Source organism: Phyllobates terribilis, unplaced genomic scaffold (assembly GCF_046119375.1).
Source record: "Phyllobates terribilis strain yellow unplaced genomic scaffold, ASM4611937v1 Scaffold_167__1_contigs__length_4167997, whole genome shotgun sequence".
Taxonomy (NCBI): Eukaryota; Metazoa; Chordata; class Amphibia; order Anura; family Dendrobatidae; genus Phyllobates; species Phyllobates terribilis.
Window position 1 is genome coordinate 587,453 of NW_027362927.1, and position 22,919 is coordinate 610,371.

The following is a 22,919-nucleotide window of genomic DNA, read 5'->3' on the forward strand; positions in this document are numbered from 1 at the left end:
TATCGAATTTGCAGGACCCCTAAGGTGCCCAAACAGCAGAAACGACCCACAAGTGACCCCATTTTGGAGACTACACACCTGAAAGATTTTTTACAGGGGTATAGTGAGCATTTTGAACCCACAAGTACTTCACAGAATTTGATAACATTAGGTTGACATATTGAAAATTTTAATTTTTTCAATGTTGTTTTTGCCCCAAATTTGTAATTTTCACAATGGATAATAGGAGAAAACAGATCCCATAATTTGTAATGCAATTTCTACTGAACTCGATGATACCCCATATGTGGTCAAAAACTACTGTTTGGGCACATGGCAGGGCTAGGAAAGGAAAGAGAACCATTTGTCTGGAATAGATGAATGCCATGTCGCATTTGGAGAGCCCCTGACATGCAAAAACAACAGAAACCCCCCAATGAATTCATCTAGGAGTGTACTGAGCATTTCTAACCTACAAGTGATTGACGAAACTTTATAACATTTAGATGTGAGAACAAAAAATATATTTTTTCCACTAAAATACTGTTTTAGCACCAAATTTATAATTTACACAAGGGGTAATGGGAGAAACTGGTCCCCACAATTTGTTAAGCAATTTCTCCCGAATGTGGCAGTACCCCATATGTGGTTGTACACTAGTGTTTGAGCACACGGCAGGGATCGGATGGGAAGAAGCGCTACTTGGCTTTTAATACAACAAAAACAAAAAACGGAGCAAATAATATATATCAAACCAAAGGAAAGTTTCAAAGTATCAGACAATTGTCTAGTACCAATAAGATGGTGACATATCTATGCTAGGATATGAATGGCAGACTATTTGGGAATAATCAGAAACCCAAAGCAGAAACACCAAACATGAGCTCAGTCAAAAACCTTTATTTCACAAGCAATTGGTTACATGGTGGCACTGGAGAAGCGGGGGCCCACACTACATATATATTTACACACACAAGTATCCTGAACCACAAAGGAGCAAGTATGTACAAGTAGAATGAGGCCAAGCGTATAAAGCAATATGCCTAGTGCCTAGTGTAGCATGTCAATGATCCTGGGGTAGCCTAAAAATAATAACATATAGGTGAGCTTAATTGCATATCATAAGATGATTGTAGATATAAAGTGACCTCACACAGGCAGCGAGCAAACTGGTGGGACCAGCAAATGAATCCCTCTTGTAAAGATACAGAGACAGAGTCAATGATGAATGAAGGAAGTGTAATGTAAGGTATGGAGAATTCCAAAGAGGGGGAAGGGGGAGAGGAAACAATGGACACAACACCAGATCAATGGCAGACAGCGTTATATATAAGAAAGGGGCTTAGTGACCGGCTGTGGAGAGAAGTGCCCAGAAGATGCTGGTTAGATGTTAGAGGACGTGTTCAACATGGGGGCCAGGTCAAAACTTGTAGACAAGAAGACAAGATAGGTAATATGCCTTATACGCCTGCTCTAAGTGGTCCAGGGTACCGAGCGTGGCGCAAAAGCCAAAACCTAAAAGCCCCCCCCCATTTTGGAAACTTCACTGCCTAAGGAGCTCATCTAGGGGTGTAGTGAGTATTTTGAACCCATAGGTGCCTTACAGACTTTTATAACATTGAGTCGTGGAAATATGACATTTTAGTGGTAAAATTGCAATTTTTGCATTTGCTGCAAATTTGTCATGTACGCAAGGGTTAATAGGTGAAACTGGACCCCATAATTTATTGCACAATTTCTCCTGAAAGCAGTGATGTCCCATATGTCATCAGAAATTAGCTATCTCAGGGGCCACTCATTGCCATGGTGACTCGATGTCATCATGACGACATCCGGGTGACCAGAGCTAACAAGTTATTTAGGTCATGTGCAGTGCATGATCTACCTAACTGGTGTCAGTGCAGCACCGACAGTTATAAAGCATAGCTATACCCCTGCATTGCTGCTAGGCTTTATAACTGCAATCAGAGCTGTGAAAGCGAAAGTCCCAGAGTGGGACTAAGTAAAAAAAAAGTACAATACAAAATAGTAAAAACTTTTTTAAAAAATGACAAAATAATAGTAATAAAAATACATGCATATATATACTGTACATACAAATATATCGTACCGATAAATATTTTTTATGAAAAAAAAAAAAAAGTACACACATTTGGTATCATCGCGTCCAGAATGACCCAACCTATAAAACGGTCCCACTAGTTAACTCCTTCAGTGAACACCATAAAAAATAATTAAAAAACAAGACAGGGGGCGTGGCCTGATGTTTGATGTGAGCAGATACATGGACTGAGAGCTCCTGCTCATAATCCTGTAATCCCAGTCTGCACCGACAGAAAACAGATTTAGGGTATGTGCACACGATGCAGAAATGCTCAGGATTTTTTCCTGAGCGTTTCTGCATCTCCCTGGCAGGAAAAAAAGCATGCGGATTGTACATGAGGATTTTACATGCGGTTTCCTGCCAGGGACATGCGAAAATGAAGCGGTCTTCACTTTCATTTCCGCATGCGGGTTGACAAGCGCTTCCCAAGCGATTTTAGCATCACTTGGAAAGTGCTTGTCAACTTCACACTATATAAATCCATGCAACCGGCATGGATTTATATAGTGTGAATGTCAAAAAATAAAAAATAAATATATACTTTACCCTCTGATGGCCCCCGGTGTTCTGCTTCGCTCGGTCCCGGCTGCCGGCAGTGAAGACTTTAGGACCTGCCGACGTCAGCGTCACGTGACCCGTCGCATGACTCTGACGTCAGCGAAGGTCCTTCATTCAACCGCGAAGTGCGCGGGAAGCCGGCAGGACGCAGCGCGGGCCGTCAGAAGGTGAAAATATATATATTTTTTATTTTATTCTTTTTCTTTTAATGGTACCTGGGTCTGGATGCGAGTCCTCTCATCCACACCCGGGTACCATCCGCACATTAGACCGCATGAAAAGCGCATCAACATATACAGTGATGTGGATTCCATGCGGTCTAATGCAAGTCAATGGCGGCAAAAGAGCAGCGTTTCCGCAAAATTAATTGACATGCTGCGGATTTCAATTGGGGAAGATTGCTTCCCTTCTACCATGCGTTTTTAATGCGTTTCCGCGGCGTTTACGCAACTGCAAAAATGCCGCGGAAACGCATGAAAAACGTATCGTGTGAACTCAGCCTTATACTGCTGATCCTACCTCCTAACACACTGCGGTACCTGTGAGGAGTTCATATCTGGGGCCCCCGAGGAGAATGACCCGTCAAAAGAGCCGCACTGGCAAGGAGGACAGGCTGCCCAACAGGGAGATAAGATGTCAGAGGCTGCATCTCGTCCGAGACGCTTTGCCCGGGTGACAGTGGCGGCCATAGAGGATTCTCCTATAGGTCAGCCGGGGGAGGAACAGGAGGAACAAGGAGAATCGTGTACTCCTGATAAAGAGCAGATGACGCAGCAAAAAATTCAGCAGCAACTTTCCTGGGTATAAAGTGAAGGAATTGAATTGGCTCCGGCAGTAAACCTAGAGCATACCACAGATCAGGAACCCACCATGAGGGATGTGCTATCTGTGGTCAATAGGTCCAACAAGTCCCTGACCAGCATTACCACCCATATGGGATTTATGAAGGAAGATATGTCATCTATAAGGAGAGATATTCAAAGGGCGTTTGAAAGAATTTAAGAAACAGAGGGCAGAATTAGTAATATTGAGGATCTTGTCTAAGATGCAAAAGGATATGAAAACATACAAGCAAAATCTGATTACTCTGCTTAATAAAACGGATTGGATGACTTGGAGAACAGACTCCGTAGAAACAATCTACTCCTTATAGGAGTCCTAGAAGAGCTGAAGGCAAAAACCTGGTTGAATTTATGGAGACCTGGTTCAGGGACGAGTTTGGAAGAGAGGCCCTGTCTCCTATGTTGGCATAGAATGTGCTCATAGGATACCTTTCAGACCCTCTCCACCAGGAGCTCCACCAAGGCCTTTTGTATTGAAGTTACTGCAATACAGAGCTACAATCATGTGACTGTCCTAACTTATCGAAGACCAAAGGTGGCCATCTTTCCTGACTTCTCTGCTGAAGTGCAGAAACGGAGAGCACAATTTACATCTGTAAAGAAAAGGCTGCGAGACTTACTACTCCCATATTCTGTGATGTATCCGGCACACCTGAGGATCGTAGTCTCAGGAAAGGGGCTCATCCATGAACCTCCCCGGGAAACTACACAATGGCTGGACATCAGCGAAGCTACATTGAGAGCGGCTAAATCCGGACCTCCATAAACATCAACACTTTTGCTTTGGTGGCTTTTGAATCTTGATGCCATTTGATATGGACAGCGGGAATCTCTGAAAAGGTTTTGAAGAAGAGCTTTTCTTTTTAGGTCAGTTTTTGGACTTATAAAGGCTCCCAATCTCCCCTCCAGGGAGAAATGTCTGTAATGTTTGATTGGTTGTATTGCAATGTTAGAAGTTATTTATGTTATGTGTTAAAAAGGGGTACATGCAAAAAAGAAGGGAGGGTGGAGGAACAGCTCAAAACGGTCTACTGGTTATTCTGTTTCCCTGCGCACATATGGCTAAGCTTGTAAATATTATATCCATTTGATTCCAGTTATTTGGGTATTTTGCTTGTTTTTGGTTTTTCTCTGTCTAGTGGCCTTACGTGAACATGCATTTACACTTTGCATGCACATCAATTTACGTTTCAGTTCAGACTTCCAGTTTTTTCTTTGTAAATATTATAGCGTGGAATGTGCGGGGCATGGGAGACCAAACTAAGAGGTGTGCTGTATATACTTGGCTATATCAATACCAACCAGCTATTGTCTGCTTGTTGGAAACACATTTGACCTATGAAACAAAACAAATTAATAGGTTGTGGTTAGGCCATGTTTTTCATTCAGACTTTTCTTCTCAGCCGGAGGGGTATCTGTTTTGATTTATAAATCAATCCCATTTAAAACTGCATTGGATACTGAAGGGCGGTATATTGGTATATTAGGCTATATGTACGGAATTCAAATAATTTTGGTAGCTTTATATAAACCCCCTCCATATAAGGATACAATTATTAAAAAAAATTATACTTAACCTTGGACTCTCCTATGACTCCAGTTTTGTTGGTGGGAGATTTCAATAATTATTTCCACCCACATTGGGATAGACTACATACGGGTAACATACCTGACTCGGCCTCCTATAAGGGGATGGCTAGATTATTTTCAGAAATTGGGTATGTGGATATTTGGAGACAGAGAAATCAATTAGACAATATTCATGCTACTCAATGTCACACCATTCCTTGTCAAGGACTGACTTGACAATTGGAACAGAATCTCTGAATCCATTAATTCACGAAGTGAAATATTTACCCGGGGGAATCTCAGACCATTCTGCGATATGTGTGCAATTGAGAACAGGGGGAATAGAGGGGGAAATGAAATGCCCGTGACGATTGAATCCATATTGGCTGATGTTGGTGGGTAATTCTTTAAAAGAGGATCTGATAGAATTTTTTCAAATAAACGAGGGATCAAGATCAAAAATCAAGAGGAGTTGATTGAGAAATTTCATCTAAACCCTAATCAGACATTACAATTGGAACAAATTAGACGCTCTATCATGAGTCACCTGAAAGACACCTCCCTAGAAATTACTACTAATAACTTTGATTGCTTATTGAGGGCCATGAGGACGTCATCATCTATCTTTCTGCAATGAGGGATGTGATGTTGGGAGTAAATACTGAATTTGTTTTCAAACACTGGGAGAAAATTTAATGATCAAGACATTGGTGTTAAGATATGAGAAGGTTGGAAAAAAACAGTAAAGCAATAACTAATGAGATGTGGAGGGAAACCCAATTTAAGATCATTCATAAAGCAAGATACTCCTTTGATCTCCCCAAAACGCCCCTTAAACCTGATAGAATTACTTATTGTCCTAAATGTAAAACCCTTTATACAGACTTATTACATGGGCTTTGGCTGTGTCCAAAACTACGCATATTCTGGGGGCTAGGGGGCTATTCTAGATTGCATTAAAGAAATGTGGAACTTTAAAACACAACTCCCTCTTATGATGATATTGTTTCACTACTGGCCTAGAGAGAAAACGAAAGAAGGAAGTTCTCCGGATAAGATCCCCCAATTATTATATGTTTTGGTTTTATTGGCAAAGCGTATGTTACTAGGCTGCTGGTTGGAACCTTCAATCCCGACTTTACAGGATTTCATCTCACAATCAAAAAATCTATTATATCTAGAAAGAATAGAAGCAGAAAGAAATAAGAAACTCACAAGCAAATACTTTGTGAAATGGAAAACTTTTATTGGAAAACACTGTAATCAAGAAGAAATCACATATTGTAACGTCGTTTGTTAACTCTGTTTGGTGTCACACTGAGAGACTGAGTGGATCCCTAGGAAAACTCCTACAAGACCCAACAGATGATCCTACAAATATTGTATGATACATAAGAATCTATTGGGAAAAGTAATAGATATTAGAACATAATGAGAAACCAACTTGCATAAAGGTGTGAAATGGTTAGACAAAGATTAATAATCAATAGCATGTAGATCAGGGAAAGGAAGGAGGATGAGAATAAGAACAAATTAGAAAGGAAGGATTGGTCTATGTCACAGCGTATGGCTGAAAGCTCAAGAATCAACAGCAAGAGCCATCTGGATTGATTTTTTCTTGTGTTTATGTTTGGATGTGTTTTGTATTATCTTTACAATAAAACCAATAAAATGTTAAAAAAAAGTTAATAATAATAATAATAATAAAACTATGGGAGGCCATGAAGGATTATGTAAGAGGAACACTTATAAGAGATATTATTAGATACAAAGCTAAAATTAAAGAATTCACACAAGATCTCCAAGATGGGGTACAACAGGCTGAGGTGCAATACATCCTAAACCCATCAGCTGGTAATGGCGGGAGTAAGAGGCAGCTCAGAGATTATTTCATGATCATCTTATCTCGAAGGCAGAAAACAAGCAGTTCTTTACAAAGCAAAAATATTTTGAGCAGGGGAAAGTGTGAGGCATCTTCTTTCTACCGTAGATAAATCACAAGAAATAAATAATAAATAAAAATAAATAAAAGAGGGTCCATCTGATGTCACTCAGTTGATTACGGAAAATGGAGACACCACATCAGGAAACAATGTGCTAAATGCCTTTCATACTTACTATTCTAGTATTTATGAATCAAGATTTAGAGGAAATGAGGACGAACTTGGATTGTTTCTTGATGATATAAAATTACCTAAAGTTTAAAGAGGAAAGTAGCTCCTAGGAAACCCACTGACAATGTCTGAACTTGAGGATGCATTACAGTCCCTTGCTAATGGAAAGTCACCTGGCTCTGATAGACTGCTATGTGAGTTTTTGAAAAATATAAGTATCTCTTAATCCCTAAACTATTAGATACTTTTAATGAAGCAATAGAATCGGGTCACATGCCAAAAGCTACGAATGAGGCAATTGTAGTTATCCTTTTGAAACCAGGGAAAGACCTGCTGTCATATTGACCCATTTTTCTTCTATCGGTAGACACTAAAATTATTGCAAAGGCCTGGCAAATAGATTATTTCACATTATTACAGAGATTATTCATCAGGATCAATCAGGCTTTATGGTAGACTGGTCCACAACAATAAATTTACGAAGGCTTTTTTTGAATATTCAGAAATCAGATGTAATAATAGGACATAAAGCTATTGTCTCTCTCATTGCGGCTAAAGCATTCGATGGCGTAGAATGGAAATACCTGTGGGAGGTTCTGAAAAGGTTTGGGGTGGGTCCCAAAATTCCTATCATACATACAGGTTTTGTACTCAGGACCTCAGGCTAAAATAAGAACTAACGGTCTCTTATCTGCTTCAATCGAGCTGGGGAGGGGCACACAGCAGGGATTCCCCATCTCCCCTCCTTTTCGAGATGGCCATTGAACCTTTGGCCTGTATGTTATGTGCTAGTCTGGATATTGTAGGCTTTAAATATGGTATCTTAGATGAATGAGTTTCACTCTATGCTGACGATTTACTGATATATATACAGTAGGTGATCTCAGTAAAGTCTATTGATCCTATTCTGATCATTATTGGAGAGTTTGGTGAATGGTCAGGACTGTCCATTATTTGGGATAAGTCGGTTATTCTACCATTTGATGATATCCCTAATTCCAGCATATTAGAACATACACAAATACAAAGAGTTGAGAAATTCTAATACCGAGTATAAATATCACAAGAAGAACTCCGGATTACATTGTACTGAATCTATATCTTCTTCTGGAAAAGTATAAAAAGAAAATCGATGTGTGATGGAGATTACCATTATCGGCTGTAGGAAGAGGGAACTTATTAAAAATGATATTGATGCCCCAACTCTTATACATTCTGCATAATGCCCCTATTTGGATCCATAATTCCCATTTTCAGAAAATTCATAGCAAATTTCATTCTCTTATATGGAAAAAGAAATCGTCTAGGATAAAATGTGAATATCTACAAAGTGACAAGGAATCTGGTGGATTGCCGATTCCTAATGCACTAATATATTATGTTGCAACATTTGGGTGGGTGGCATAGCGCTGAAAACCCAAATAGTATTAAGGGGTTAATTACCTCAGGACACCGTGGAATATTCCTATTCATATAGTGGAACTGAATGACCTCGCACACAAGAAATCACTATACCCTACACTTGCTCTACTCTACAAGGTCTGGGATAGGGGTAAAGATATAATGGAAGTAGGAGACTGCAATGAATCTACACCTATATGGTTTAATAATAAATATGCAGAGGTCTATAAATTAGAGGGATTTCAGAGTTGGGTGGATAAAGGAATATATACGATATAAAACATATTGTGTGAAGGGATACTTAAGTGCTTTGATCAATAAAAGGGGGAATTTGGGTGACAAACAATTGTATAAATATCTACAGTTTCGGCATTCATTTAATGCATCAAGATGGACGCCCTTTTGGGTAGAAAATAATACTTTTGTTAAGTTGGTATTAGAGAAGGGAAATACTAAGGGTCGTATTTCTGATATTTACTGAGTCCTTCTTGATAATTATTTAAAAATATTTCCTTCTCCAGCTAGACAAAAATGGATGGAGATATAGGTCCAATTTCTGAGGATCAATGGAGAGAGGTATTAGAACTGGTTCCCCAATTATCTTTACATGAGGCTCAGAGATTTTCCCAGATCATAATAATTCATAACTCCACACTACATACCGCACACCGCCAGGGCACGGACCGTGCCGGCTGCAGACATAGTAATGAGCCATCTACATTCATGGAGATCAGAGATAAGTTAACCTTACTATCATTATTATGTACTATATAATGGGACTTCTTCTATTTTACCAACAGATTCATGCTTTCCTTTTTGAAACTGTAACAATGCACTTTATAGCAAAGTAGGGACTAGTACCTGGGATTCTCTTGCCTTTTTCTAAATACTACCCTAAGGTATTATAGGTTGTTTAATTATACACAGTCATTGTTTGTGATGATATGTACACAGAAATTAAGATATATTCCTATAAATTCCTCATATAGGTGTCCATATACCACATACTGTATACTTAGGATGAGGAACCGGTCATTATATGCAGAATTCATTGGGCACAGTGGTATGACTTAATTCCATTGTTTATATTAATTGTACATTAGGTCAGGTGGACCTTAGTACTCATATTGTCATAATTGAACAGGAACCCATTCTGTCTCAAGAAACCATAATCCACACCTGGGACCTGATTATTCCTCTTTGAGTTCCCAATACCTCCTTGCAACTATAGGGGGATCCATATAACGTCTGTGGTACAAGACCCAACAGGTACTATCACCTACTTCTAATTAGATCTTTTATATAACAATCCACATATAGTTTTTTCCTACCTTTGAACTGCTTTCTTATTATTGAGGTTAGTTGACCTTATGAACATTGACTATTTTAGATCTTCCTCTGCTGCAAATGACCATTTGACTTGAGTTCACATAATATGTATTTATTCTTGTAAATATTATCTGTATTTATTTGGATTGTTTTCATTTATTCTAGTGACACTGTAATCAAGGTCACAAAGTGGCCGAAACGTCAGATTTTACTTTGTCATTCCTGCCATTATATTGGAATAAATTTCGCTTGAAGCAGAATTGTTCAATACCGAGTGCAGTGATTATTACTCCTGATACATAGGAATCTAGGCGTCCTATATTTCCTATGTAACATAGGATACCGGACTGCTGCTGAATGTCCAAGATGTAACATGGATGCTGCGGGCCTATTACATACGCTATGGGAATGCCGGGAGTTAGGTAAATACTAGAAAGGAGTTCTGTCTATTATAAAGAGGGTATATAAAATAGATATTCAACCAGACCCCAAAAATGCCTATTAGGTATATTAGAAGATGATATGGAATTTGACCCAATTTCAATAGGGATTTCACATATTTTATTTCAAGCTAGGAAACATATTGCATCCAAATGGATTAACCCCTCACCTCCAGAAATTAGTGAATGCAAAAATAGGACAAATAATATTATCAGATTAGAAAAAGGGGTATATAAAAAACAAAACTCAATGAATACATTTGAGAAAATATGGGGCTTATGGTTGGATACACCTGGAATGCCATCAAGGGGGTTATTGTTGGAGAGACAATGACTTATAGGGGAAGGGGGGTATTGGCGAGGTCTAATGTTTCATTGTAATGTGTACTGGAATTCCTTAACATGTGGTATGGGTAATATAGCACACCTATATGTGTATAGGATTATAATGTTTATTACAATATTATGGTTATATAAGAAATTTCAAGAATGTGGAATGTTAATTGTAAGATATAGTAATTGTTAGTTATCAGACGGTAATGGGCAAGCTGAAAGGATATATAGGAGAGATGCATTTCCAAACTGTATCTATCTGTCTCCCGGTACGTCATCTGACCCCATTTGCAAACCCCATGCTACATATCTGACAGTCTTTTCCAAACTGTATCTATCTGTCCCCCGGTATGTTCCCTGCATCCATTATCTGCTGTGTATCCACAGATCCCAGCTAATTTCATTCTATCTGTCCTTGGTACGTTTGATCCAATCTGCATGTTCATCACCTCAATCCTTTGATCCCAATACACACTGGTCTCTAGCTGTCTTATTCCTGAATACATTTAGCCTCTGTGTCCTAATTACATCCCCCCTCCACCCATGCTTTTGTGAGCAGTGTTCCTGCGGCTCCTCCCCTCCTGCACATCTGACCCACCTAATTTGCTGGCCAGAGCTCCATAAATCAAACGAGCCAAGTCTGGCACAGACGGGTCTGGCTTTCAAAGGGTTGGTTTTTAAGGGGCTAAAAATGAAATCTGCCAGATATGGGCCAGAAGTGACCAGAAGGTATGGATAACTATTTACTATTTGAACTTAGATTCTCTTTCTCATTCACACTTAACATTCATTATGCTCACTTATGCCCTTACTGTTTTGCCCCACTAATCCTCACTTTCCTTCCCTATCCCCAAACCCCAGAACCCTCTAACCAAATCATCATCTCTCCTTCCCTCTTACCTCCCCACCTGACCTCATCTACAGACCTGCTCCTCAACCTTAGATCTATCTTACCAAAAGGTAACACAAGCTGAACACTCTACTTCTCCCACCTGCTCTCCCTCTCTCTGCTTCTCCTCACTGCTGGCAACATATCTCTCAATCTTGGACCCCCACAGCTTGCACCTTCCACCAATTCGCCCACCTATCGCAGCAAACCAACTGCAAACTACCTCAACCTCTCTTGCGCAAAACCGGTCCCCCTGACACCCACCCCCCTGCTCCCTCTCTCAGGAGCACTCAGGAATGCCCGCTCTGTCTGCAATAAGCTCCATTTTGTCCACGACTTCATTACCTCTCATCATCTCTCCTTCCTGGGCATCACAGAGACATGGCTGACACCCTCCGACACTGCCTTCCCTGCTGTGCTGTGTTACGGTGGCTTGCACTACACCCATACTCCTTGCCCTGGTAACAGAGATGGTGGAGTGGGTCCTCTCCTTTCTAACAACTGCACCTTTAGCCCTACTCCTCCTCTACCCTCCCTTATTCTCCCTTCTTTTGAAGTCCACTCTGTCCACATCTACTCTCCCTCCAACGTCCAAGTGGCTGTCATATACCGACCTTCAGACTCGGTCACTGTCTTTATTGACCAATTCTCCACCTGGCTTCTTTACTTTCTCTCTGCTGACATTCCCGCAATCATCATGGGTGATTTCAACATCCCCACTGACATTCACCAGTCAGCAGCACCCAAACTCCTGTCGCTTACTTCATCCCTTGGACTTATTCAGTGGTCCTCTTCAGTCACCCACACAGACGGTCACACACTAGACCTCATCTTCACCCGACTCTGCTCCCTATCTAACTTCACAACCTCCCCCCCTACCCCTATCTGACCACCATATACTCACTTTCTCATCCCTGTCTTCCTCACCTGTCACCCATGTCCAGCAACTGGCACTCCCCCGCAGAAACCTTGCAAATCTAGACACCCACACACTCTTTGACTCTGTTCTTCCACTGACATCCATATCTTCACTTCATGACACAGACAGCTCCACTACTTTCTACAATGCCACTCTCGCATCAGCTATTGACTCGGTCACCCCTCTTATGCATGGTAGAGCGCGACGAGTCAACAGGCAACCCTGGCACAACAATCTCACTAAACAGCTTAGACAAGCGTCACTGCATTCAAACAAACAACACTTGCATTCAAATCAGCACTCACCTCTGCTAATCAGGTCTACTTCACAACCCTCATTTCTTCCCTATCCTACAACCCCAAACAGCTATTCAACACTTTTAACTCTCTCCTCCGCCCTTCACTGCCCCCTCTGACCTCCGTCATCTCTGCTGAGGAGTTTGCTACACACTTCAAAAACAATATGGACCAAACGCGGCAAGTCTTTACTGTCCGACCATCACAACCCCCTTGTTTTCCACACCATTGCCCTACCCCCATAACCGCCCTTCCCAACATCACGGAAAGAGACCTTACTCATCTCCTCTCCAAATCACACCTCACCACTTGTGCACTCGACCCCATACCACCTCCTCCCCAACCTTAACCCCACACTCATCCCATCCCTAACCCATCTTTTCAACCTATCACTATCTTCTGGTATCTTCCCAGCTGCCTTCAAACATGCCACAATCGCGCCATCCTCAAAAAGCCATCCCTCGACTCAACCACCTTGTCCAGCTATCGCTCCATATCGCTGCTCCCATTTGCCTCCAAACACCTTGAGCAACACGTTCACACTGAACTTTCCTCCCACTTCTCATCTAACTCTCTCTTTGACAACCGACAATCCGGCTTCCGTCCTCACCATTCCACTGAAACTGCCCTTACCAAAATCACCAATGACTTACTTACAGCCAAAGCTAACAGACAATTCTCTGTACTCCTTCTTCTTGACCTGTCCTCTGCTTTCGATACACTTGACCACTGCCTCCTACTACAGATCCTCTCTTCCTTTGGTGTCAAAGACCTTGTCCTATCTTGGATCTCCTCATATCTTTCTAACCACACATTTAGCGTCTCCCACTCCCACACTACCTCCTCACCCCACCCCCTCTCTGTTGGGAGTCCTTCAATGCTCTGTCCTAGGACCCCAACTCTTCTCAATCTACCCTTGGCCTGGGACAGCTCATAAAATCCCATGGCTTCCAGTACCATCTGTATGCTAATGACACCCAGATCTACATCTCTGGCCCAGATGTCACCTCTCTGCTGTCCAGAATCCCAGCATGTCTAGCAGCCATATCCTCCTTCTTCTCCCGCTACCTCAAGTTCAATGTGGACAAAACTGAACTCATTATCTTTCCCCCATCTCGCATATCTTTCCCACCTGATCTTTCTATCCCAATAAATGACATCACTCTTTCCCCTGTACCGACAATCCGCTGCCTTGGAGTAACCCTTGACTCTGCCCTTTTCTTCAAACCCCACATCTAAGCTCTCGCCACTTCTGTCGCCTCCAGCTCAAAATTTTTTTCAGAATCCGTCCTTTCCTCAACCCTTAATCTACTAAACTGCTTGTGCATGCCCTCATCATCTCCTGCCTCGACTACTGCAACATTCTCCTCTGTGGCCTACCTGCTAGCACTCTCGCACCCCTCCAGTCCATCCTTAACTCTGCTGCGCGACTAGTCCATCTCTCGCCGGGCTACTCCTCTGCTACCCCCCCTTTGCAAATCCCTTCACTGGCTCCCAATTGCCCAGCGTATCCAGTTCAAACTACTAACACTGACCTGCAAAGCCACCCATAACCTCTCTCCTCCATACATCTCTGAACTAATCTCCCGATATATTCCCTCACGTAATCTCCGGTCCTCCCAAAACCTCTTTCTCTTCTCCACACTTATTCGTTCCTCACGCAATTGCCTCCAAGATTTCTCCTGAATATCCCCCATCCTATGGAATTTTGTGCCTCAACACGTCCGATTATCCGCCACACTTGGATCCTTCAGACGGAACCTGAAAACCCATATCTTCAAACTAGCTTACAGCCTGCTATAACCTTGCTTGCTGCCACCTCAACAACACCAGAGCTACTGCAACCCCTGAACCTACTGTCTCCTTCCCCATTCCTGTAGATTGTAAGCCCAGAGGGGCAGGGTCCTCTTCCCTCCGTACCAGTCTATCATTGTTAGTTAGTTTACTGTAAGTGATATCTGTATTTGGTATGTAACCCCTTCTTAAGGACAGCACCAAGATATCAATGGCGTTATATAAATAAATAAATAATAATAATAATAATAAAAATGCATGTATGTGATCCCTATGGTATGATATTTTATTTTATTATTGTATGTACTGGTTTATTGTTTTGTAAAAAAAAAACAAAAAAAACTACTGAACCAATATCTGAATAAAAATGTATTGGATTAAAAAAAAAAAGAATAGGAAAAAGGCTTCTCCCTTCTCTGTGTGAGTTCTCTGGTGCTTAACCAAAGCGGATTTATCATTAAAACATTTCCCACATTCTGAACATGAAAAAGGCTTCGCCCCTATGTGAATTCTCTGATGCTTAACCACAGCCAATTTTAGGTTAAAACATTTCCCTCATTCAGAACAGGAAAAAGGCTTCTCACCTGTGTGAGTTCTCTGATGTCTGATAAAACTTGATTTCAATGTAAAACATTTTCCACATTCTGAACAAGAAAATGGCTTCTCTCCTGTGTGGGTTGCCTGGTGGTTATAAAGATGCGCTTTCTGTTTAAAACGTTTCCCACATGCATAGCATGAAAAAGGCTTCTCCCCTGTGTGGGTTCTCTGATGCTTAACCAACGCTGATTTAACGTTAAAACATTTCCCACATTCTGAACATGAAAAAGGCTTCTCCCCTGTGTGAGTTCTCTGGTGTCTAACAAGATCTGATTTCTGGTTAAAACATTTCCCACATTCTGAACATGAAAAAGGCTTCTCACCTGTGTGGGTTCTCTGGTGGATATTAAGATGTTCTTTCTGGTTAAAACATTTCCCACATTCCGAACATGAAAAAGGTTTCTCCCCTGTGTGGGATCTCTGGTGCTTGACAAAATCTGGTTTCCGGTTAAAACATTTCCCACATTCTGAACATGAAAAAGGCTTCTCCCCGGTGTGGGTTCTCTGGTGGCTATTAAGATTTGCTTTCAGGTTGAAACATTTTCCACATTCTGAACAGGAAAAAGGCTTCTCCCCTATGTGAATTCTCTGGTGCTTGACAAAATATGATTTCTGGTTAAAACATTTCCCACATTCTGAACATGAAAAAGGCTTCTCACCTGTGTGGGTTCTCTGGTGGATATCAAGATGGGCTTTCTGGTTAAAACATTTCCCACATTCTGAACATAAAAAAGGCTTCTCCCCTGTGTGAGTTCTATGGTGTCTAACAAGATCTGATTTCTGGATAAAACATTTCCCACATTCTAAACATGAAAAAGTCTTCTCCCTTGTGTGTGTTCTCTGGTGGACATCAAGATGCGCTTTCTGGTTAAAATATCTCCCACATTTGGAACAAAATAATCTATTGTCCGCTGTGTGAATTTTTTGATGTTTAAGAAAAGACTTTTCGAGGGTAAAACTATTTCCATTTTCTGAAAGTGAAAATGACTTATTTGCTTTAGGAGCAGTTCGTTTTGTATTGCTTATTTTCTTATTTTGATTTTCCTTTGTAGTTGGTAATGAATCAGAAGACAGGACCTGTTTCAAAGGATCAAATGACAGATCTTTGTTGTGAAAAGATGATGGGATATCTGGAGTAATGGCATTCACTTCAACTGTATCCTGTGGCATCTCAAGATCATCTGATTTAAAAATATCCTGTCCCTCTGATTTCCTGGTACAGTCATCTGCCAAGAAATGAAACAATTATTAATTTTAAATAAAATATCCTTGAAATTTATATTTTTGACAATTTCTACTTAAATGTCTGTAGAAATGGCAAGTTATTGACAGAATGACAGTGAATGACCTTTCAGTCTAATAGAAAACCTCATAGGATGAACCAGTGGAGCGAGGTGTCCAACTGATTGTTTATTCTGCCTCCAAAATATGGAATAAAAAGCCACCAAACAATGTTATGTAGGCGAAACTGATACCAATAAAAACTTCTACTCATCCATAAACCAATCCAGCAATATCCACTCTCCCAAAGTCAAATTTCCCCCTCGCTTCTGAGCCTTGCAGTGTGCCCAAATCACATTTATCATCCATGTATTTAGCATTACTATAGTGAGAAGAACCCACTTAATTTATGGTGTGTGTCTCATGGAACACAATCTGGGCACTATGTGTTGGGTAATAAAATGGTCAATGTGCAATTTTCACTCTCTTATATCCATGGCGTGCTAATTTCCGGAAAGTGCCTCTGGAGTCAAAATAATCGCTACGCCTATAGATTAATTCACTGAGGGTTATAATTTCCAAAATGGAGTCACTTTATGGGGATTTCTACTGCTCTGTTTTTTTGCCATTTTAATATATTAAAGATTCTGTAAATGGTGTGTCCCATCTCCCCTGGGATCTGCTCCCACGACGTCTGCTTCTGTCACCAGAAGCCGCTTTAATCATTCTGCCGGCAGTGCTGGAAATGGAGGAGACGTCAGAACCAGAAGCTCTGGGTGGCGCAGGCTCTGTCCAGCTCCTAAGATTAGGTTGCCTGGAACCAGTAGTACCATCCAGTCTGGCAGTATGGGTGTGTGTGCTGTCCAGCTGGAGTAATCTGCTCCCTGCTTCAGCCATTTGGAAAGCACCGCACCCTACTAAAGCTGGAAGCATATTGCTGGAAGCTGCCAGATACAGCCTTGTTCTCCTCTGGTTCAGTCCTCTGTGCTCAGCTCTCGGCTTGTGTATTTGTTTCCTGTTGTGACCTCGGCCCGTTTACTGACTACTCTTGTGTCTTCTGATTTTGTATTTTCTATGCCCTCCTGGTTCTGACCCAACTACCTGACGATTCTTCTTGGGGGTAAAGGGTGATGAGTGAGGCAATCCCTGGGATCTGGAAAATTAAGTATATAGCGTCAAGTTTGTTCATGATAGCCATTTTTTGAGCTGCTAGGTGACCATGAACAGTGCCCCCAATACATTGTGTCGGCAAACTATCCCAGCAAGATCTGCATTCCAAAAACTAAATGTCGCTCCTTCCCTTCTTAACCTGTAATGTGCCCAGACAGTAGTGTACAACCGTATATAGGGTATTGGCACATTCAAGAGCAGTTGGAAAATAATCTGTAAGGTCCATTTGTTTCCTATTATCCTTGGGGAAGTATTCCAAATTTATCACGACTAGTGTTGAGCCAGCATGCTCAACACTGCTCGGTACTCGCCCGAGCATCACGCTACTCGGGATGCTCGGCAAGCACCGAGCATTTCCGGGTTATTCGGGCGGGAGCTCGGGTCTCCGCCTTGCATGTTTGGCGCTCTTTACAGAGCCAATGAACATGCAGGGATTGCCAGCCAGTCACTGTAATGCCGCAGCCATGTTAGTTGTGGGCATTACATTGATTGGTTGGCCGCACAGCGTCACCTCGAGTATTTAAAACCGGGCGCCGCCATCTTGGACACAGACGGCCGGGATCAGACAGTGTAGGGACAGTGCTGCTGAGCTAGGGAGAGATTTATACTGCAAAATAGTTAGTGTAGGGTCTCTAAAGCCTGCCAAATCAAACAAACAGTCCTTCTCAGGACTAATATCCATCCCAGATATCAGGCAGGCAGGCAGGCTGTATAGGAGACGCAGTGGTTATACCAGCAAACGCTGCATTACAGTCCTGTGTGCTCCTACTGCTGAAATTGCTAGACTTAGCTCCAGGTCTCAGGGGCCAGGAAAAATCCTTTTTTTTTCTTCTAAATCCCCTTTTTTTTTTTTCCTCCTTCACACTGTACAAATACCCGTCTTATTAACCTTTTGGTGTCCCCCCCCCCCCCAAAAAAAAAATAGTGTGTCTGTGAGTGTTCAGACACAAATATATCTGTTTAAAAGATTCTGGTGTAGGCCACATAACTATAACTGTGGTTTTGCAGTTCCACGGTTCAAACCTCTGTATTATCCACTTTTGGGCCATTTTTACAAAAAAAAACAGTTTGAGTGTGTCACTCACAGTTCAGCCGCAAATATACTGTATCTATTTAAAAAAGTCTGGTATATGCCAGTAAATTATAACTGTGGTTTTGCAGTTCCACAGTTCAAATCTCTGTATTATCCAGGTTTTGGTATTTTTTCCGTAAAGAAAAACAGTAATAGTGTCTCCCTGATAGTTCAGACACAAATATATCTGTTTAAAAGATTTTGGTGTACGCCACATAACTATAACTGTGGTTTTGCAGTTCCACGGTTCAAATCTCTGTATTATCCACTTTTGGGCCTTTTTTACATAAAAAAAACAGTTTGAGTGTGTCGCTCACTGTTCAGCCGCAAATATATCTATTTAAAAAAGTCTGGTATATGCCAGTAAATTATAACTGTGGTTTTGCAGTTCCACGGTTCAAATCTCTGTATTATCCAGCTTTTGGCCTGTTTTACGTAAAAAAAACAGTAATAGTGTCTCCCGGTCTGTTCAGACAGAAATATATCTGTTTAAAAGATTCTGGTGTAGGCCAGAGAACTAGAACTGTGGTTTTCCTCTTCCACGGTTCTAATCTTTTTATTACCCTTTTGCCATTGATAGTGCGAGTGTAAGCTATTTTACTTCATTTACAATGGGCAAGGCGTGTGGCAAGGGACGTGGAACTGGACGTTCTGGCAATGGTGCGTGCAGAGGACGGGGCCGTGGCCAAGGTGAAAATGTGCCACAACCAACAGCCACATCGTCTCACTCCCAGTTCTTGACCGAATTACTAGGGAAGCACAGAACAACACCAGTATTGCGAACTGATCAGTGTGAACAGGTTGTTAATTGGATAGCAGATAATACTTTCAGTTACCTGGGCACCACCACCTCCGGTCTGTCTTCCACACGGTCAAGTCTTAGTAGCCGTGAGTCTCGACCGCATACTCCTCCTCACCCTGATGCTCTTTCCTCCCACCATGCCGAGTGTCGTCAGACAGCAACTGATCCCACACTTGAACACTCAGAAGAGCTGTTCACTGGTCCATTTCCATATTTGGACCCCTCGCCTGCTCCGCTTGAAGTGGTGGAAGAGGAGATCCCATGTAGCGATGCCCAAATATTTGAGCAGCCACGGTCACACGAAGGCGACGGTGGGAAAGTGTCACAAGAGGTGGACGATGATGAGACACAATTGCCAGAAAGTCAGGAGGAGGACCAGGGTACGGAAGTGGAAGACGAGGTGGTGGTTGATATAGTAACTGACCCAACCTGGCAGGAGGACACACAGAGCGAGGCCAGCAGCACACAGGGGGAGGGAGGCAGAGTACCCCAACAGGCAGGAAGAAGCAGTGTGGTGGCCGCAGACAGAAGGCAGGCAACCATTCCCCGTAATACCAACACGAGGGACGTTGCAAGTACAACCGGTCAGTCTTCCAGAGTCTGGAATTTTTTTTAAAGACTCTGCTGATAACCCCAAAAAGGCCATTTGTACCACCTGCCAGGACAGCATCAGCAGGGGTGACAAAACTACCAGCCTGACCACCACCAGCATGATCAGGCACATGTCAACAAAGCACCCGACTTTGTGGGGCGAACCCCAGGGTCCACGACCAGTGTCAGCGGGTGTCACCACTGCTTCTTCCGCTGTTGTGCATGTAAGAGAACCCCCTGTTGTGCGTGCAAGGCAATCCCCTGTCCATACTGCATGCAAAGATGCCCCCTCCTCTCAGTCTTCACTTGTTATGGCAGTTTCTCAAGAAACAGCATCAACATCCACGTCCACGTCCCACCACAGCGTTCAATTGTCCATATCCCAGACCTTTGAACAAAAGCGCAAATTCGCAGCCAACGCCCCACAGGCCTCAGTCCTAAATTTGCACATTTCACGACTGCTTGCGTTGGAAATGTTGCCTTTTAGGCTGGTGCAGACAGAATCCTTCCGCAACCTTATGGCAGTGGCTGTCCCTCGGTACTCGGTCCCAGCCGACACTATTTTGCCCGGTATGCCATCCCCGCACTACACAAGCACGTGTCCCAAAACATCTGCCGTGCCCTCAGCAACGCAGTTACTGGGAGGGTCCACCTGACAATGGACACGTGGACAAGTGCTTGTGGCCGGGACGGTACATCTCCCTGACGGCACACTGGGTAAACATAGTGGAAGCCAGGACCCAGTCGGACCTTGGGACGGAACACATCCTCCCCACACCGAGGATTGCGGGCCCTATGTCAGTCAGAGTTGCCCCCACAGTGTACAGATCCTGCGCATCATCCTCCTCCTCCTCATGTTCAGCCTCCATCTCTGATATCACCACATCAGTTACAAGCTGGAAGCACTGCAGTACAGCCTCAGCCAAGTGGCAAAAGGCTGTGCTGAAACTCATAAGCTTAGGTGAGAAACCTCACACTGCTTGTGAGTTGTGGACAGCTGTGAAAGAGCATGCAGATCTGTGGCTGAGACCACTGAACCTACATCCAGGCATGGTCGTGTGTGACAATGGCCGTAACCTGGTGGCGTCTCTGAGGCGAGGCGAGATCACACACGTACCATGCCTGGCTCATGTGCTTAACCTCGTGGTTCAGCGGTTTCTTAAATCGTACCCCGAGTTGCCAGATCTACTTGTCAAAGTACGCCGCCTGTCAGCTCATTTTCGCAAGTCGGCTACAGCTTCCGCCGCCCTTGCTGTGTTGCAGCAGCGTTTGCAGCTTCCGTCACACTGACTGGTGTGTGATATCCCCACACGTTGGAACTCTACCCTCCACATGTTGCAAAGGATTTGTGAGCAGAAGAGAGCAGTTGTGGAGTACCAGCTGCAACAAGGCCGTCGATATTCAGGTCAGACTCTACACATAAGACCTCAGGAGTGGACCTGGATGTCTGACATATGTACCATCTTTACAAACTTTGAGGAGTCCACCAAGATGGTGAGTGGCGATGACGCCATCATTAGCATCAGCATCCCACTTGTCTGTCTTTTGCAATGCTCTCTGCAGAGAATTAAAGAGGAGGCATTGCAGCCAGAGTATGATAAGATGGATCAAGAAGCCATAGCGATCGATTACACACAACCCAGCCTCATCTCATCCCAACGTGCATTGGGGGACAATGAGGGAGAGGAGGAGGAGGACGAAGAACAGGAGCTGGTATCATGCGCTGTAGACGGTAGTACCTGTACAACTGTCATACTGTCGGTTCAGCGTGGGTGGCCTGAGGACAGGGGGGAGGAGGAGGAGAGCATGGTCAATCGTCATCTTGGTGAGGACACTGAAGTCTTGCCCGTTACCAGTCTGGCACGCATAGCTGACTTTATTTTACGCTGCCTTAACCGTGACCCTCGTGTTGTCAAAATGTTGGGTGACAGTCATTACTGGTTGGTGACACTTTTAGACCCCCGCTACAAGGAGAACTTTCACTCTCTTATTCCTGAGGTGGAGAGGTCTACAAAAATGGGGCAGTACCAGAAGGCCCTTGCTGCAGAACTGTTAAAAAAATTTCCATCTGAACACGCTAGCGGCAGAGGTCACAGTTCGTTGCCCAACCAAGGCGTACAGGAGAGAGAGACGCAACTCCAATCCAGCAGAGGCAGGGGAACACTGTCAACATTCTGGGAGAGTTTTCTCAGACCCTCCCTTCGGACAGGCCCTGAGGTGCGGGGTACAATCACAAGGAGTGGAAAGTTTCAAAAGATGGTGAGGGAGTACCTTGCCGACCGTACCAGCGTCCTCTGTGAATCCTCTGTGCCTTTTAATTATTAGGTATCCAAGCTGGCACTTGGAATGAACTCGCTCTGTACGCCTTGGAGGTCCTGGCCTGCCCTGCTGCTAGCGTGTTATTGGAGCGTGTTTCTAGTGCCACGGGTGGAATTATAACTGATAAGCGCATTCGCCTGTCAACTGAAAATTGTTAGAACCCTCTAGTTAGTTTTTACTATTTTGCTGGTCACATGACTTTTTGCCTATTTAATCCTGCTCCGCCCTCCTGGCCTTGCTGGACTTCAGTGTTACATTTACTCTTAAGCTAGTCAGGTGCGTTGTACCTTACTCTGTAGTTTGCTTGGTCTTTTGACCACTAGTACTTCTGTTTGTTTGTTTGTCTTTGCTCTGCTACAATTTCTGCTAGGAGGTGTCCAACTATATCCCAGTCCTTAGTTCTTATAGGGACCCCTCCCTTATATCTATAGGTCTGCGTTCAGACTAGCAAAGGACTTAGGCGGGTCTGTTCACAAGGAACAGGTCCCCCGCTGCATCGTAGGGAATCAGCTTAGTCCAATTGTAGGGACAGTTTTCCTATCTTTCCTTAGTGTTTGTAGCAGTTCATGACATTAAGTCC

At 43.0% G+C, this 22,919-nt stretch overlaps 1 protein-coding gene across 1 annotated transcript in view; it reads right to left on the reverse strand.

The window, feature by feature from the left end:
- Positions 1-6,517: 6,517 nt before the first annotated feature.
- Positions 6,518-22,919, reverse strand: part of LOC141207908 (uncharacterized) — a 46,328-nt gene continuing 29,926 nt past the window's right edge. The window contains exon 11 of the mRNA XM_073664470.1: positions 6,518-16,390. Coding sequence (XP_073520571.1) covers positions 15,123-16,390 — 1,268 coding nt within the window. The 3' untranslated portion in view covers positions 6,518-15,122. The remainder of the gene's footprint in view (positions 16,391-22,919) is intronic.